Source organism: Porites lutea, chromosome 2 (assembly GCF_958299795.1).
Source record: "Porites lutea chromosome 2, jaPorLute2.1, whole genome shotgun sequence".
Taxonomy (NCBI): domain Eukaryota; kingdom Metazoa; phylum Cnidaria; class Anthozoa; order Scleractinia; family Poritidae; genus Porites; species Porites lutea.
Genome location: NC_133202.1, coordinates 21,456,642 through 21,472,147, shown reverse-complemented (window position 1 = coordinate 21,472,147; position 15,506 = coordinate 21,456,642). Strand labels below are relative to the sequence as shown.

The 15,506-nt window shown below is 35.5% G+C and overlaps 1 protein-coding gene across 1 annotated transcript in view; it reads left to right on the top strand.

Annotated features, from left to right (window-relative positions):
- Positions 1 to 1,249: 1,249 nt before the first annotated feature.
- Positions 1,250 to 15,506, top strand: part of LOC140928011 (GFP-like non-fluorescent chromoprotein) — a 17,057-nt gene continuing 2,800 nt past the window's right edge. Inside the window, exon 1 of the mRNA XM_073377726.1 lies at positions 1,250 to 1,354. Coding sequence (XP_073233827.1) covers positions 1,259 to 1,354 — 96 coding nt within the window. The 5' untranslated portion in view covers positions 1,250 to 1,258. The remainder of the gene's footprint in view (positions 1,355 to 15,506) is intronic.

Genomic DNA, 15,506 nt, shown 5'->3' with positions numbered 1-15,506 from the left:
AATAAAATTGTATTGGAAAAGAAAAAAAATATATAAAAAAATAATTTACTCATACACCGTTATTTCTACTTATTTGATTTGTGACAGTTGTTTAGAATATTTTTTCTTTTGCTCACAGACGGTGTTGCGCCCCTCTAACTCTTTTTGCTTTAACGCAATAGGCTATAAAAATACCTTTTTCAACCCTACCAACATTGCCTTGCGCTCTTACCCAGCCTCCAATTTTGAATTTGTGTGAATCGCGTGAATTTAACCCTTGACAGCTAGTTTAAATTAGATTAATTTCCGAATTAACACTACGCATGATTCTCTCCATAAGAATCAACACTATTTTTCACGGCCTTTCCCAAACACTGTTTGGCCTAGGCTTCTGCGTTAATTTTGCCATAAATTGCACGAGTGATAAAACAGTGGCGTCTTCATTTTACGTAACATAATTACTTGGTGATTGTGAGTAACTTTGAATGAAATAGCTCATAGTGCAGTAAACACCAACCGTCCGATCTATTTTGGATTATTTGTCGCTTTTATGTAGACAGTCAGCCGGGGAGCTTTTTATGTGGTGGAGCACCGGTTAAAAGGAAAAGAAATCTACTGTCTTATAGAGGTTTTCTTCTTTGTTTGCTAACACGCGTCTTTTCAAGGACACTTTTAGATAATTTGCGTCCCCAATTAGTCCACACGGGCTAAATACTTTGACAGTCGATGGTTCTTACGGTCTCATATCTTAGCCTACTCGTTTCTTATTTCAAAGGAAAATGTCTATTATGTAAGACACGTGTTGACTTTTTCTAATAAATGGCCCTATTGACTGCATTAATTTGATCTGTTGAGACGGCGGCTTTTTTTCAAAACACGACTATTGATAAAGACTGCAATGGACAAAACCATATTGTGATCAATTTATTTTAAAATTCAGTTTTTTTGCTGAAACAACGTAAAAGAAAATCGATTTCTTTCCAACTCCAGGAAGTGTTCTGTCCTATGTTATGTAATCACCCTTTATAAAGTATAGTATTCAGCTTATCTTTATATTTAGCCTGTAACATTAGATAGGTATGTTTATCTAGCTCCAGCAATGAAATTTTTATTAATGCTTTTCCGTTTTCACTAAGGTACACCATATTAGGTTCCAAACTGAAAGTGTGCCAAGAAATTAAAAAGAAACGAGAAATGAAATTTGTAATTGGATATTTAGCGGTAACTTTGATTGATTAGTTAAAATAAATTCTAATCTTTTGACAAGGAAGTGTATTGGATGAAGCGTGCATTCACATCAGCGTCTCTTTCACAGAAGGAGCTACTTAAGAAGCGTTTGCAAATCGTTGATTTGCGCTACTTGTTCTCCACTATGGTAAGTTTTCTTCCAATTTAGAAACCACAGTCAGTTAAACCTTTACTATCAGCCACCTGCGTAGCGTCTCAGTCCTTTTGTACAAAGGTAACTCCTTTCTGTCTCGGCTGACAGTCCTTAAATTCACTTTGGTGCTTCCTTCTCTCCAATGGCCGCCACAGTTTTGCCCTCAATCAAGAAATCAGCTCTGGATTTTCGTGGAGTTGGCTTGTTTGTCTTTTTAACATTTTTATCCTGAACATTTTACCTTAGGCTTGAATTTGTTCCGTAATGATGTTTTAAAATAAGCTCTTTTGAAACTGCAAAAAATCTACCCTTTCACGCTCTGTTCTGCTTAATGGATGACAAATTTTTGCTAACCTCTTTCAAATGAAACCTTTCATACCTTGATAGTTTGCTGTATAAAGAAAATAGAAAGGTCTATGGAAATCAACTATTTGGCACGAACGTCTAATCAACGTAATTTGAATGCGGGTATTATGGTTTTGATGTCATGGCCGCTTGGTTGTGGGTTATCTTTGATGTCGACGCGGCTCATTTAGGGCTGCTGTGGATCATTGTAGGTCGTTTCGGCCTTTAGTAACTACAATTGTACGTTTGTAGAGTCTCCATCACAACCCAATGTTCCAGATTAAGCTATATATGCTATAAAATAGGTCATCTTGTCGCGTTAGTTGTATCTAATATCAGTGGCACCCAAGGACTGTTTTCTGTAAAATATCTGTTCGGAGAAGCAAATTTTGCCTAGAATTCTCTATAGCTTGAGGACGGTTAAAATTTCTAGATGACAGTTCCATTTATGTACAATTTTCGGGGCTTATCTAATTAATTCCCTGCGATTTTTTTCGGAAGTATAGTTTTTCACACTTCACTCTCCAGGGCGGGCTATTTTTTGTTAAAGAAAGGGTATCTAAAACTTTTGGAATCAAAAATGTGATGGAAAGAGGAATAAAAGTTTCTGGAAAATAATTCTGAAGCCGATGTAATAGTTGCCATAGGATGACCACACAGATACAAATTCTACAACGCTGCTTAGAATGCATTTCTAGAGATCTAAAAGTACTCTGGATAGCCTAAAAAGTGTTTTAAATGTATTTAGGGGGAAACCGTCGTTGGGTGCCCCTGAAAAATAGACAATTGCAACTCTTTGTTGTATGGTGCATCCAAGCATTTGGTTGCGAAGTTGCAGAGCGTTCAGAACGGTGCTGCACGTATTATTGTTAGACTAGGAAAACACGAACACATTTCTCCTGTTTTGAAAGAACTTTACTGGCTACCAGTAGAGCTGAGAATAGTTTATAGGATATATTTCCTTACTTTTAAATGTGTACATGGATTAGGCCCTAAGTTTATTTACAAGAATTATTGGATGGTCTACAAGTCTAATACATCACTGCTCTCCTCCACTGATGAAATTAGACTGAGCCTGGCTCGGTATAATATGAAGTCTTATGGACTGAGGTCCTCTCTGTTTGTGGTCCCAAGCGGTAGGCAGGGTATAAGTATTTTTAAGACTAAGCTGAATACGCATTAATTAATTTTTGTTAGTCAGCTTTATTTATTTATTTCATCATCATAGATTGAGAAATGTAAAGCTTTTAGAACTATCTGTATAGGCCATACATGTTTAGAAATGCTAGTTATTATTATTATTATTATTATTATTATTATTATTATTATTATCTTCCTCAATGAAACCTAAAAAAAGGACTTCAAGTAAGTGATGCGTTTGAAGTCGATCAAGCATACATGATAGTTTGAGACCAATTATTTAAAAGACCGTTTTTCTTATCCAGGTACTAAGGTGTAGAACAGCCCGCTCTCTCGTGATCTACGATCTGCAAGAGTCTGATGATGGCGTCAAACCTAAACCGCGTCACCACAGTTTTGAAATAGTTCAGTACGTTTTGTACGCAGCAGCCTTGAAAAGCAGCTTTATTTTCTCATTAGCTATTTTTTTTTTAGTTGTAGTCCCTCTAGTTTGGCATTTGTTTTACCGTGGGCACATTTGCATTGTTACAACTGACCCTTAAAATAACATTTTCCCGCTGTATTCTTTTTTACTTTAACATAGTACGATCGCTAAACAAATGGCCTCATGTTCAAGATATTTTGCAACAATTACAAAACTGGGCCCGTTGCAACTGCATGTCCATTCATCCTGTCAAAACTGAAATTGTGTTTGTATCAAAGATGCTCTTTATTGGACCAATTCTGTCTATCACTCAAGAAAATAATTCGATTAACTGTGTATCTCACTTCAAGTCTGGGAGTCACTTTAGACAATAAACTTTGTTGTTCAACCCACATTATATCCATTACTGCAAATTTTAATGCAAAATTAAACAAACTTAAACAGATGAAAACTTTTGACCACACCACCTTAGAAACTATCTATTTTTTAAAGTATATTACCTAGTGTAACTTATTGTATTTCTCTATGGGGCTGTCCAAACTCATTACATGATCTGGAAGACTTACACATCCGTGCTGCTCGTCTTATTCATAATATAAGTCCCTCCATTCCTAAGAATGAAGTTCTAGCTAAAGCTAAGTGTTACTCCTTATCATATCTTTACACTGAAGAAAAGATTGGCGTGCATTGCTTATCAAGCTTACTACAACTTAGCTCCACCTGGTATCACAAATCTCTTCACTAAGCATGTGGCTAAATACAATTTAAAGGACAATCTCACATTTGATTTAACCCATTCTTACTGGAAAGGACTCAGTGACTCTTTCACTCATCGAGCCTACATAATATGGAATGCTCTACCTGTAAATATCAAGTCAACACCTTCTCTTGCATCTTTTAGACGAAATATTGCAAAACACTCTACATCTATTGGTGGAATATCTTTTGGGACCAGTTCCACTGTTACATACAAGAACACTGATGACTCTATTTACTTTTAGATTACCTTTTTTACAAATTATTTTAATGATTTTTCATGCCGCTTTCTTTTGCATTCTTGTAGCTGAAATTCTTTTTCTACTAATTTAGATAGTATGTATTGTAATATTTTGACATTTCTTTTGTATAGTTAGTATATTTGGTAATTTTCGATTATTATGTAATTATTTAATATAGTTTAGCAGGTCCACATTACCTCATGCTGCCATCTCTCAACCTGCTTTACCAAATAAAGCACGTATGTATGTATGTTTACATGACAGGCATGGTCAATAAACACTATTTTGAGGTTGAAGGCGATGGAAAAGGAAAGCCTTCCGAATAAGTTTCTGTTCAATGGATGTAATTTATCGCTAATAGGGGAGGAGGTGGAATTACGATAGAACTAAGGAGTGCAAAGTGTTTTTCTTTCAAGGACACTGGTTTAAACATGTGACCCAGGTCGAATGTTAAACTCTCTGTCAAAGTAATAAAATAAATAACAACCAACTGGCATCGCATCCCCCAAGTGGTTTCTTGTCCACCATTCCCGAGAAAATTGATATTTGAAAATGTGTTTTTTTAAAAAGCTGGAAACCTGAGAGGTAAGAGAAAATCCTGTCATAGCAAAAATTATACACAGATCTGGGAAGGGTTTTCTCTCTTTAGAAAAGACTGAAATGTCAGCAGATCAGTCTCGCTTTCTCTTCGTTAGAAACGGCGATTCGTCTGACATTGCGTATGCGCTGTAGAGTATCATTTTGAAAATGTCCACGGCCATTCCATTGCACTTTTCACTTTAAAACATGTTTTCGTCTCGTTTTAAAAAGCATGCAAGGCAACTGTTTCATCTACCATGTCAAGTTCTCTGGTTTGAACTTTCCTGCCAATGGACCTGTTATGCAGAAGAAGACACAAGGCTGGGAACCCAACACTGAGCGTCTTTATGCACGAGATGGAATGCTGATAGGAAACAACTTTAAATGGCTCTGAAGTTGGAAGGAGGTGGTAATTATTTGTGTGACTTCAAAACTACTTACAAGTAAGATATGAAAATTGTCATTTAGGGCCCCAAATGATCTAACTAATCTGAAGGGCACGATTTGGAATTTAATAAACAAAAGGGATAAGTTCAGCTCAGGTTTTAAAATAATTATGAACAGGAAAAGAGCAGAGATTTCACAATGTTTCATCCGTCGTGAAGAATTGGTTCAAATGAAAATTGAATTTAGGCTCCTTTTTGCCCTAACTTTTGATTAACATACATTTGTAAACCTCATGTTATCAAATTGTGTGTCATTCAGTTGCTCCAATTCGTTTTTCAAGAACTATTTCGGAGTAAATTTCAGTGTTGATTTGTTTTACTGTCCCCTTGAGGGCACTTTTTCTCCTAAGTACTGTGTACCGATTTTAAAACCATCAGCGGCACTTCTCGGGCCTAAAAATGGGACAATAGTCCCATCCCCTTCGTGGATTTTTACCTGTGGTTGGGGCAAAGGGTGAATACTGCACACAACAAAAGCATCGTGATCAAAATTAAAGGTATTTGGTAAAGATTTAAGATGACAGTTTGTGTTATTAGGTTTTTCATTTCTTTTTTTAGGGCAAAGAAGCCTGTGAAGATGTCAGGTTATAACTATGTTGACCGCAAACTGGATGTAACCAGTCACAACGAAGATTACACTTCCGTTGGGCAGTGTGAAATTTCCATTGCACGCCACTATATGCTCGGCTGACTTCCTTTCAGAGTCAAACAACGCAGAAATACGCAGAGGCGTAAAAAGCTAGAGATTAATTTTAGCAAAGAGAAGTAGGACGGAAGAAGTGTTAACAACCTTTAATGATTAAACCTTTTGAAAACAACGCTTCCGTGTGACACCTTATTATGGTACTGGGTATATGATTAGTTTCAGTTTGATGTGTTTTTGATAGTTGGCAATAACAGCCCCTCTAACCCTACCTAAATCAGTACTGCCATTCAATTTTTATTACTACTTTACCTTTTTGAGACTTGTGGCACATTTTTAGTTATCTTGTTCGGGGTTCCCCATTCGGTTTCTTTTACCACCACTCTCGTAAAAGGACCTCAGCTACGTATTTGTCTTCGGGTATTCATTACTTTTAATGTACCTGTGAGTTAATGAAAGAACTTAATAAAAGCTTTCTGTTCAGTCATATAAACAATTTTAATCGAAAAAATTACGTGACAGGGAATCAAAAACCTTATTAATGACTAGCAAGCAACTTAAGTTTGATTGTTTCTTATAGTCGAATATTGTTTCTAATAAGATAGTCCAGCCTTGAGGCATTCCACAGGGTTCGGGATTATACTCTCTGCTTTTTCTGTTCACAAAAAGGTGAAGTGTTTCCTTTTTTAGACGGTATGAACATGATGTAAAAAGCCGAGAATTCATGTTGGAAGTCTTTTTTCAATCATTGAGGTCCTTTTTCTTTGAGATTCTTATTAATACAAATGTTCTTATTTTAGTCAGTTTATCAAACTTAGACACTGGTAGTCTTTACACTAGAGCCTAACTAAGCTAAGAAATAATTCAAGACAAGTAAATTTTAAATTCTTCAAGTGAAAAAAAAAAGCTTCACACACAACGTATCTTCTTTACTTCAAGTTTACTTTATCCCACGCCGTGACAGAATAAAGATTGATTGACATGCTTCGCCTTTCTCAAAGCTTAGAAACCGCAAGTTCGCTTAGTCGGTTTTAAGGATGGTTTTCAGGTCCGTGCACACTTCGGCCAATCTAATTTTTCATTTGTCCAACAGAAACGGAAACAGGAAATATTACTTATCCTTGTCATATTTACATATTTTAAAGAACAGACAAAAATAGACAAAAAGAAAATGGTCGGGAAAATTTATCATTTTCTCATTTTTCTAATTTTGAAGTCCGCTTGAAAAATGCAAAAAATACTGTACACGGCTAAAAGCGATATTTTGCTATTTTTTATTTTCTTGCTATTGTTAGAAAATGAGAAAAATGAAATAATGTCCGATTCTTAACTCATTTTTCTATTTTTCCGTTTTTCGCTAAAAATAGAAAACGGAAAAATGAAAAAAATCGTATTTATTCGCATCATTTTTTCATTTTTTCCATTTTGTTCAAAAAATGAAAAAATAGAAAAATAGCATACCTATCCCCCAATTTTCCATAATTCCATTTTAATACGAAAAATGACAAGTGTTGCGAGCAATTTTCTATTTTTTTTTATTTATTTAATAAATAGTAAAACTTTAAAACGATACACCCTTTCAGACAGTTTTTCACTTTTTATTTTATTGAAAAATGCGCAGAAAAGTGAGAAGTTATGAATATTTTACAGGGGTGTAGCGGTGAAGAAGAGACTCGCTAATTTGGTTAGAAGATTTACACAGGGTCGGCGGAGATGTGGGGGAATTTGGGGGGGGGGAGGGCTTAGTTTTCGAGATGCGGACGTAGTTCCATTCACTTTTGATCTCGATTTCCCTGAAGGTTTAAGCTGTCGGGAGTCGACTGTGGATGAAAGCGGCGGAGAAACCGTACCGTACCGGCCGTGGAAATGAAGAATATTAGAAAGGGTACGAGGGAGGAGGAGAAAGCATAAAAATTGGTACGGGAAAAGGGGGGGGGGGGGGGGGGACTCAACGGTTTTCATGCCAGCAACACTATGGTCCCAGCAAAAAAAAGCGGTTCGTGAGAGAGATTAAGGGGTAGGAGTTAAGAAGAAGGTCACATGCACAAAATAAATAAAGAGCACGCCAGTAAAGAGGTCAGACGCTTTTAAATGAAATAGATGCTCAAATTAAAAGTAGACTGCTTAGCCTGCCGAAATAACGAATCTTGCCGCAGAACGGGTGTTTTAGGATTGCAAGAGTAAAGTATACTGAATTAATAGTATGGAGGAGAAAAATAACGAGGCGGCTAGTATACACTCTCGGGAGAGAACATCATCTGCCCCCATACATTTGCTCATACATTTGTTTAAACGTTGGATAGCGACGATCTACCGGATAAATCACTATCCCGCGGCCCGACAATTTTTTATGTATTTTAGGGAAACCAATTGCGTTATCTACTGGATAGTTACTTATTCAGCGGATAGCGTTATCCACCTTTTAAGCAACTCAGTCCTGGAAACAAGAGATCAAAGATCGCTAATGTCGGGAAACCCATGCGACAAGTATGGGGAAACGTTCCACAGTCTGAATGCAACGGGAACACCTTTTGGTGGCGCAGTGTTAGAACAGGTCACAGAGTGAGTCCTAAGTAATGAGGTAAAGGAATCAGCTAATCAAATCCAAAGGTGTATGAAACTACGTTCGCATTCCGAGAACTAAAGGGCCCCACCCGCCCACCCCATCCCACGTCACCACCGGCCCAGTGTAAATCGTCTAACAAAATAGTGAGTCTAAAGTGGATTAGGTTTTTCTTTTCTTTATTCGGTAAATGTTCATGATTTATCATTTTTCTTTGCTATTTTTCATTAAAACAAAAGATGAAAAATTGTCCGTTTTTGTTTGTTTGTTTGTTTTCTATTTATTGAAAAAAATGGAAAAATTGTTCGCAACACTTGTCATTTTTTTCATTTTTCTTGTTAAAATGGAATTATGGAAAATTAGGCGATAGGTATGCCATTTTTCTATTTTTTCATTTTTAGAACAAAATGGAAAAAATGAAAAAATGGTTCGAATAAATATCATTTTTTCACTTTTCTGTTTTCGATTTTTTGGGAAAAACGGAAAAATAGAAAAGTGATCTAGGACTCAGAGATTATTTTATTTTTCTCACTTTTCTAACAATATCAAGAAAATAAAAATAGCAAAATATCGCTTTTACCCGTTAACAGTACTTTTTGTATTTTTGAATTTAACTTCAAAATTAGAAAAATGAAAAAATGATCGATTTTCCCGACCATTTTCTTTTTTTTCTCTTTTTTTCTGTACTTTGAAATATGCAAATATGATAAGGATAAGTAATATTTCCTTTTTCCGTTTTTGTTGGAAAAATGGAAAATTAGATTGGCCGAAGTGTGCACGGACCTTTTCAAGTCACTGGAAACTTTCTTGAGTGGTTTCAACTTTCCGACTTTAATGAGATGCAAAGTAAAGTTACTGTAGATTTTACTTAGGCCTTCACGCACGCATTTTTGGTTAAGTAAAACTTAGCAGCTCTCCAGTCTTACTTAACAGCCTAGTGTAAAGACAACCACTGGTAGTCTTTACACTAGAGCATAAATACGCTAAGAAATAATTCAAGACAAGTAAATTTTAAATTCTTCAAGTAAAAAAAAAAGCTTCACACACAACCTATCTTGGGTCCGTGCACACTTCGGCCAATCTATTTTTTCATTTTTCCAACAAAAACGGAAAAAGGACATATTACTTATCCTTATCATATTTGCATATTTCAAAGTACAGAAAAAAAGAGAAAAAAAGAAAATGGTCAGTAAAATCGATCATTTTTTCATTTTTCTAATTTTGAAGTTAAATTCAAAAATACAAAAAGTACTGTTAACGGCTAAAAGCGATATTTTGCTATTTTTATTTTCTTGATATTGTTAGAAAAGTGAGAAAAATAAAATAATCTCTGAGTCCTAGATCACTTTTCTATTTTTCCGTTTTTCCCAAAAAATCTGCTAACCAAATTAGTGAGTCGATAGTGGATACGAATTAGGTTTTTCCTTTCTTCACCGTTAAAATATTCATAACTTCTCACTTTTCTGCGCCATTTTTCAGTAAAATAAAAAATGAAAAACTGTCTGAAAGGGTGTATCGTTAAAGTTTTTCTATTTATCCAAAAAAAAAAAGGAAACATAGAAAATTGCTCGCAACACTTGTCATATTTTCATTTTTCTTGTTAAAATGGAATTATGAAAAATTAGGCTATAGGTATGCTATTTTTCTATTTTTTCATTTTTTGAACAAAATGGAAAAAAATGAAAAAATGGTGCGAATAAATATGATTTCTTCATTTTTCCGTTTTTCTATTTTTTGCGAAAAACGGAAAAATAGAAAAATGAGTTAAGAATCGGAGATCATTTCATTTTTCTCATTTTCTAACAATAGCAAGAAAAAAAAAAAAAGCAAAATATGGCTTTTAGCCGTTTACAGTATTTTATGTATTTTTGGATTTAACTTCATAGTTAGAAAAATGAAAAAATGATCGATTTTCCTGACCATTTGTTTTTTCTTTTTTTTTTCTGTACTTTGAAATATGCAAATATGATAAGGATAAGTAATATTTCCTTTTTCCGTTTTTGTTGGAAAAATGGAAAATTAGATTGGCCGAAGTGTGCACGGACCCGTTAACAGTATTTTTTTGTATTTTTGAATTTAACTTCAAAATTAGAAAAACGAAAAAATGATCGATTTTCCTGAACTTTTTCTTTTTTCCTATTTTTTTCTGTACTTTGAAATATGAAAACATGGTAAGGATAAGTAATATATCCTTTTTCCGTTTTTGTTGGAAAAATGAAAAAATAGATTGGCCGAAGTGTGCACGGACTCTGGATAGTGATTTATCGGGTGGATCGTCGCTATCCAACGTTTAAACAAATGTATGAGCAAATGTATGTTCTTTCCAGCGAGTGTGAACTAGGCGCCCCGTTATTTTGCTCCTCCATATTAATAATTCAAAATACTTTACTCTTGCAATCCTAAAACACCTGTTCTGCGGCAAGATCCGTTATTTCGGCAGGCTAAGCAGTCTACTTTTGAGCATCTATTTCATTTAAAAGCGTCTGACCTCTTCACTGGCGTGCTCTTTATTTATTTTGTGCATGTGACTGTTCAACGACCTTGTTTTTAACTCCTTCCCCTTAATCTCTCTCACGAACCGCTTATTTTTTGCTGGGACCATACTGTTGCTGGCATGAAAACCGTTGAGTTACCACCCCCTTTTCCCGTACCAATTTTCACGCCTTCTCCTCCTCCCTCGTACCCCCTCTAATATTCTTCATTTCCACGGCTGGTACGTTACAGTTTTCCCGCCGCTTCCATCCACAGTCGACTCCCGACAACTCAAACCTTCAGGGAAATCGAGATCAAAAGTGAATGGAACTACGTCCGCTTCTCGAAAACTAAGCCCTCCCCCACCCCCCCCCCCCCAATTCCCCCACACCTCCGCCGACCCTGGGTAAATCTTCTAACCACATTAGTGCGTCGGTAGTGAATACGAATTAGGTTTTTCATTTCTTCACCGTTAAAATATTCGTAACTTCTCACTTTTCTGCGCCATTTTTCAATAACATAAAAAACGAAAAACGGTCTGAAAGGGTGTATCGTTTTAAAGTTTTACTATTTATTAAAAAATGGAAAAATAGAAAATTGCTTGCAACACTTGTCATTTTTTTCATTTTTCTTATTAAAATGGAATTATGGAAAATTGGGCGATAAGTATACTTTTTTTTCTATTTTTTTCATTTTTTGAACAAAATGGAAAAAATGAAAAAATGGTGCGAATAAATATTATTTTTTTCATTTTTTCCGTTTTTCTATTTTTGGCGATAAACGGAAAAATAGAAAAATGAGTTAGGAATTGGACATTGGTTCATTTTTCTCATTTTTTAACAATAGGAAGAAAATAAAAAATAGCAAAATATCTCTTTTAGCCGTTTACAGTATTTTTTGTATTTTTGAAGCGTACTTCAAAATTAGAAAAATGAAAAAATTATCAATTTTCCTGACCATTTTCTTTTTTTCTAATTTTGTCTTTACTTTAAAATATGTAAATATGATAAGGATAAGTAATATTTCCTTTTTCCGTTTTTGTTGGAAAAATGGAAAATTAGATTGGCCGAAGTGTGCACGGACCCTATCGCCCAATTTTCCATAATTCCATTTTAATAAGAAAAATGAAAAAAATGACAAGTGTTGCGAGCAATTTTCTATTTTTTTTTATTTATTTAATAAATAGTAAAACTTTAAAACGATACACCCTTTCAGACAGTTTTTCACTTGTTATTTTATTGAAAAATGGCGCAGAAAAGTGAGAAGTTATGAATATTTTAACGGTGAAGAAGAGACTCGCTAATTTGGTTAGAAGATTTACCCAGGGTGGGCGGAGATGTGGGGGAATTGGGGGGGGGGGGGGAGGGCCTAGTTTTCGAGATGCGGACGTAGTTCCATTCAGTTTTGATCTCGATTTCCCTGAAGGTTTGAGTTGTCGGGAGTCCACTGTGGATTAAAGCGGCGGGAAAACCGTACCGTACCGGCCGTGGAAATGAAGGATATTAGAAAGGGTACGAGGGGGGAGGAGAAGGCGTGAAAATTGGTACGAGAAAAGGGGGGGGGGGGTAACTCAACGGTTTTCATGCCACCAACACTATGGTCCCAGCAAAAAAAAAAGGGGTTCGTGAGAGAGATCAAGGGGAAGGAGTTAAGAAGAAGGTCGTTGAATAGTCACATGAGCAAAATAAATAAAGAGCACGCCAGTGAAGAGGTCAGACGCTTTTAAATGAAATAGATGCTCAAAAGTAGACTGCTTAGGAGGTCGAAATAACTGATCTTGCCGCAGAACGGGTGTTTTAGGATTGCAAGAGTAAAGTATATTGAATTAATATTATGGAGGAGAAACATAACGAGGCGGCTAGTATACTCTCACGGGAGAGAACATAATGATCTGGCCCCATACATTTGCTCATACATTTGTTTAAACGTTGGATAGCGACTATCCACCGGATAGGCCACTACCCAGCGGCCTGATAATTTTTTATGTATCTAATTTTACGGAAACCAATTGCGTTATCTACTGGAGAGTTATTTATTTAGCGGATAGCGTTATCCACCTTTTAAGCAACTCAGCCCTGGAAAGACGAGAGCAAAGATCGCTAATGTCGGGAAACCCATGCGACAAGTATGGGGAAACGTTCTACAGTTTGAATGGAACAGGAACACTTTATGGTGACGCAGTGCTAGAACAGGTCACAAAGTGAGTCCTAAGTAATGAGGTAAAGGAATCAGCTAATCAAATCCAAAAGTGAATGAAACTACGTTCGCATTCCGAGAACTAAAGCAGCCCCACCCACCCTTCCCATCCCACGTCTCCGCCGACCCTATGTAAATCGTCTAACAAAACTAGTGAGTCTAAAGTGGATTAGGTTTTTCTGTTCTTTGTTGGTAAATGTTCATGATTTGTCATTTTTCTTTGCTATTTTTCATTAGAACAAAAGATGAAAAATTATCCGTTTTTGTTTGTTTGTTTGTTTCGTATTTATTGAAAAAATGGAAAAATTATTCACAACACTTGTCATTTTTTTCATTTTTCTTGTTAAAATGGAATTATGGAAAATTAGGCGATAGGTATGCCATTTTTCTATTTTTTCATTTTTTGAACAAAATGCAAAAAATGAAAAAATGGTTCGAATAAATATCATTTTTTCATTTTTCTGTTTTTCTTTTTTTTGGGAAAAACGGAAAAATAGAAAAATGATCTAGGACTCGGAGATTATTTTATTTTTCTCGTTTTTCTAACAATATCAAGAAAATAAAAATAGCAAAATATCGCTTTTAGCCGTTAACAGTATTTTTTGTATTTTTGAATTTAACTTCAAAATTAGAAAAATGAAAAAATGATCGATTTTCCTGACCATTTTCTTTTTTTCTCTTTTTTTCTGTACTTTGAAATAGGCAAATATGATAAGGATAAGTAATATTTCCTTTTTCCGTTTTTGTTGGAAAAATGGAAAATTAGATTGGCCGAAGTGTGCACGGACCCTGATGACATAACCCAGGCGAAAAGTCTTTATAAATTTAATGCCTTTTCCATCGAACTTCCGCCGGTAAACGTGGTTTAAAGATGATCGAGCCGCATTAACCGAGCTATTGACAGTAAAAAAAAACAAAACAATGTGAAGGCATTTCATGGCAATGAATGAATGAAAAAACATATGCTTTACAAAGCCGATACACATCGAAGTAGGACGCAGAACACATGTTTTCTTATCTCGATTTCCGCTGTTATTTTGTTGCTTATGGTCAAAATCACATCTACTTTCTTTTCATAGAGGTTCAAGAATAGCATGGCCCGACATTTTCTCACGTGACTTTCAGATCACTTTCCAACGCCTAATCCACGCTTATTACGCTTTTTTTAATGTCATGACCGCTTGGTTGTGGGTTATGTTTGATGTCGACGTGGCTCATTTAGGGCTGCTGTGGATCATTGTAGGTCGTGTCGGATTTTAGTAACTACGTTTGTAGCGTCTTCATCACACCCCAAGGTTCCAAATTACGCTATATATGCCATAAAATCAGTCATCTTGTCGCGTTAGTTCTGTCTAAAATCAGTGGCACCCAACGACTGTTTTCTGTAAAATATCTGTTCGGAGAAGCAAATATTGCCTAGAATTTTCTATAGCTTGAGGACGGTTAAAAATCCCTCCGATTATCGGAAGTATAGTTTTCACATTTCACTGTCCAGGTCAGGCTATTTTTCGTTGAAGAAAATGAACTGAATCAAAAATGTGATGGAGAAAGGAATCAGAAAAATTCTCTTTTTCGTACATCTTTAAATTGTACCTAAAATTTTTGGGAAAATAATACTGAAGCCCTTATAATTTCGAAAAGACTCAAGTTGCCCTAGGATGACCAAACAGATACAAATTCTACAACGCCGCTTAGAACGCATCTCTAGAGATCTAAAAATTCGAAAAAGTACTCTGGCTGCCTCTGTAAAATAGACAATTGCAACTCTTTGTTGTATGGTGCATCCAAGCATTGGGTTCATGCAAAGTTGCAGAATGTTCAGAACGCTGCTTTACGTATTATCGTTAGATCAAGAAAACTCGAACACATTTCTCCTGTTTTGAAAGAACTTTACCGGCTACCAGTACAGCTGAGAATAGTTTAATAGTTTAAATGTATTCATGGTTTAGCCCCTAATTATTTACAAGAATTACTGGATGGTCTACAAGTCTAATACATCACTGCCCTCCTTCACTGATGCGATGAGTCTGAACCTGGCTCGGTATAATATGAAGTCTTATGGACTGAGGTCCTTTTCTGTTGGTGGTCCCAAGCCGTGGGACGAACTTTCATCTGAATTACGTGCGATAGACAGTATATTAAGTATATTTAAGATTAAGCTGAAAACGCAACTTTTTAAAGACGTATTTTAGTTAATTTTGTTAGTCAGCTTTATTTATTTATTTATTTATTTATTTATTTATTTATTATATCATTTTTTTTTTATCTTTTGCAATTTGTTGACACAAGAAACATAGGTTGAGAATTGTAAAGCTCTTAGGAAAATTTGTATAGGCCCTA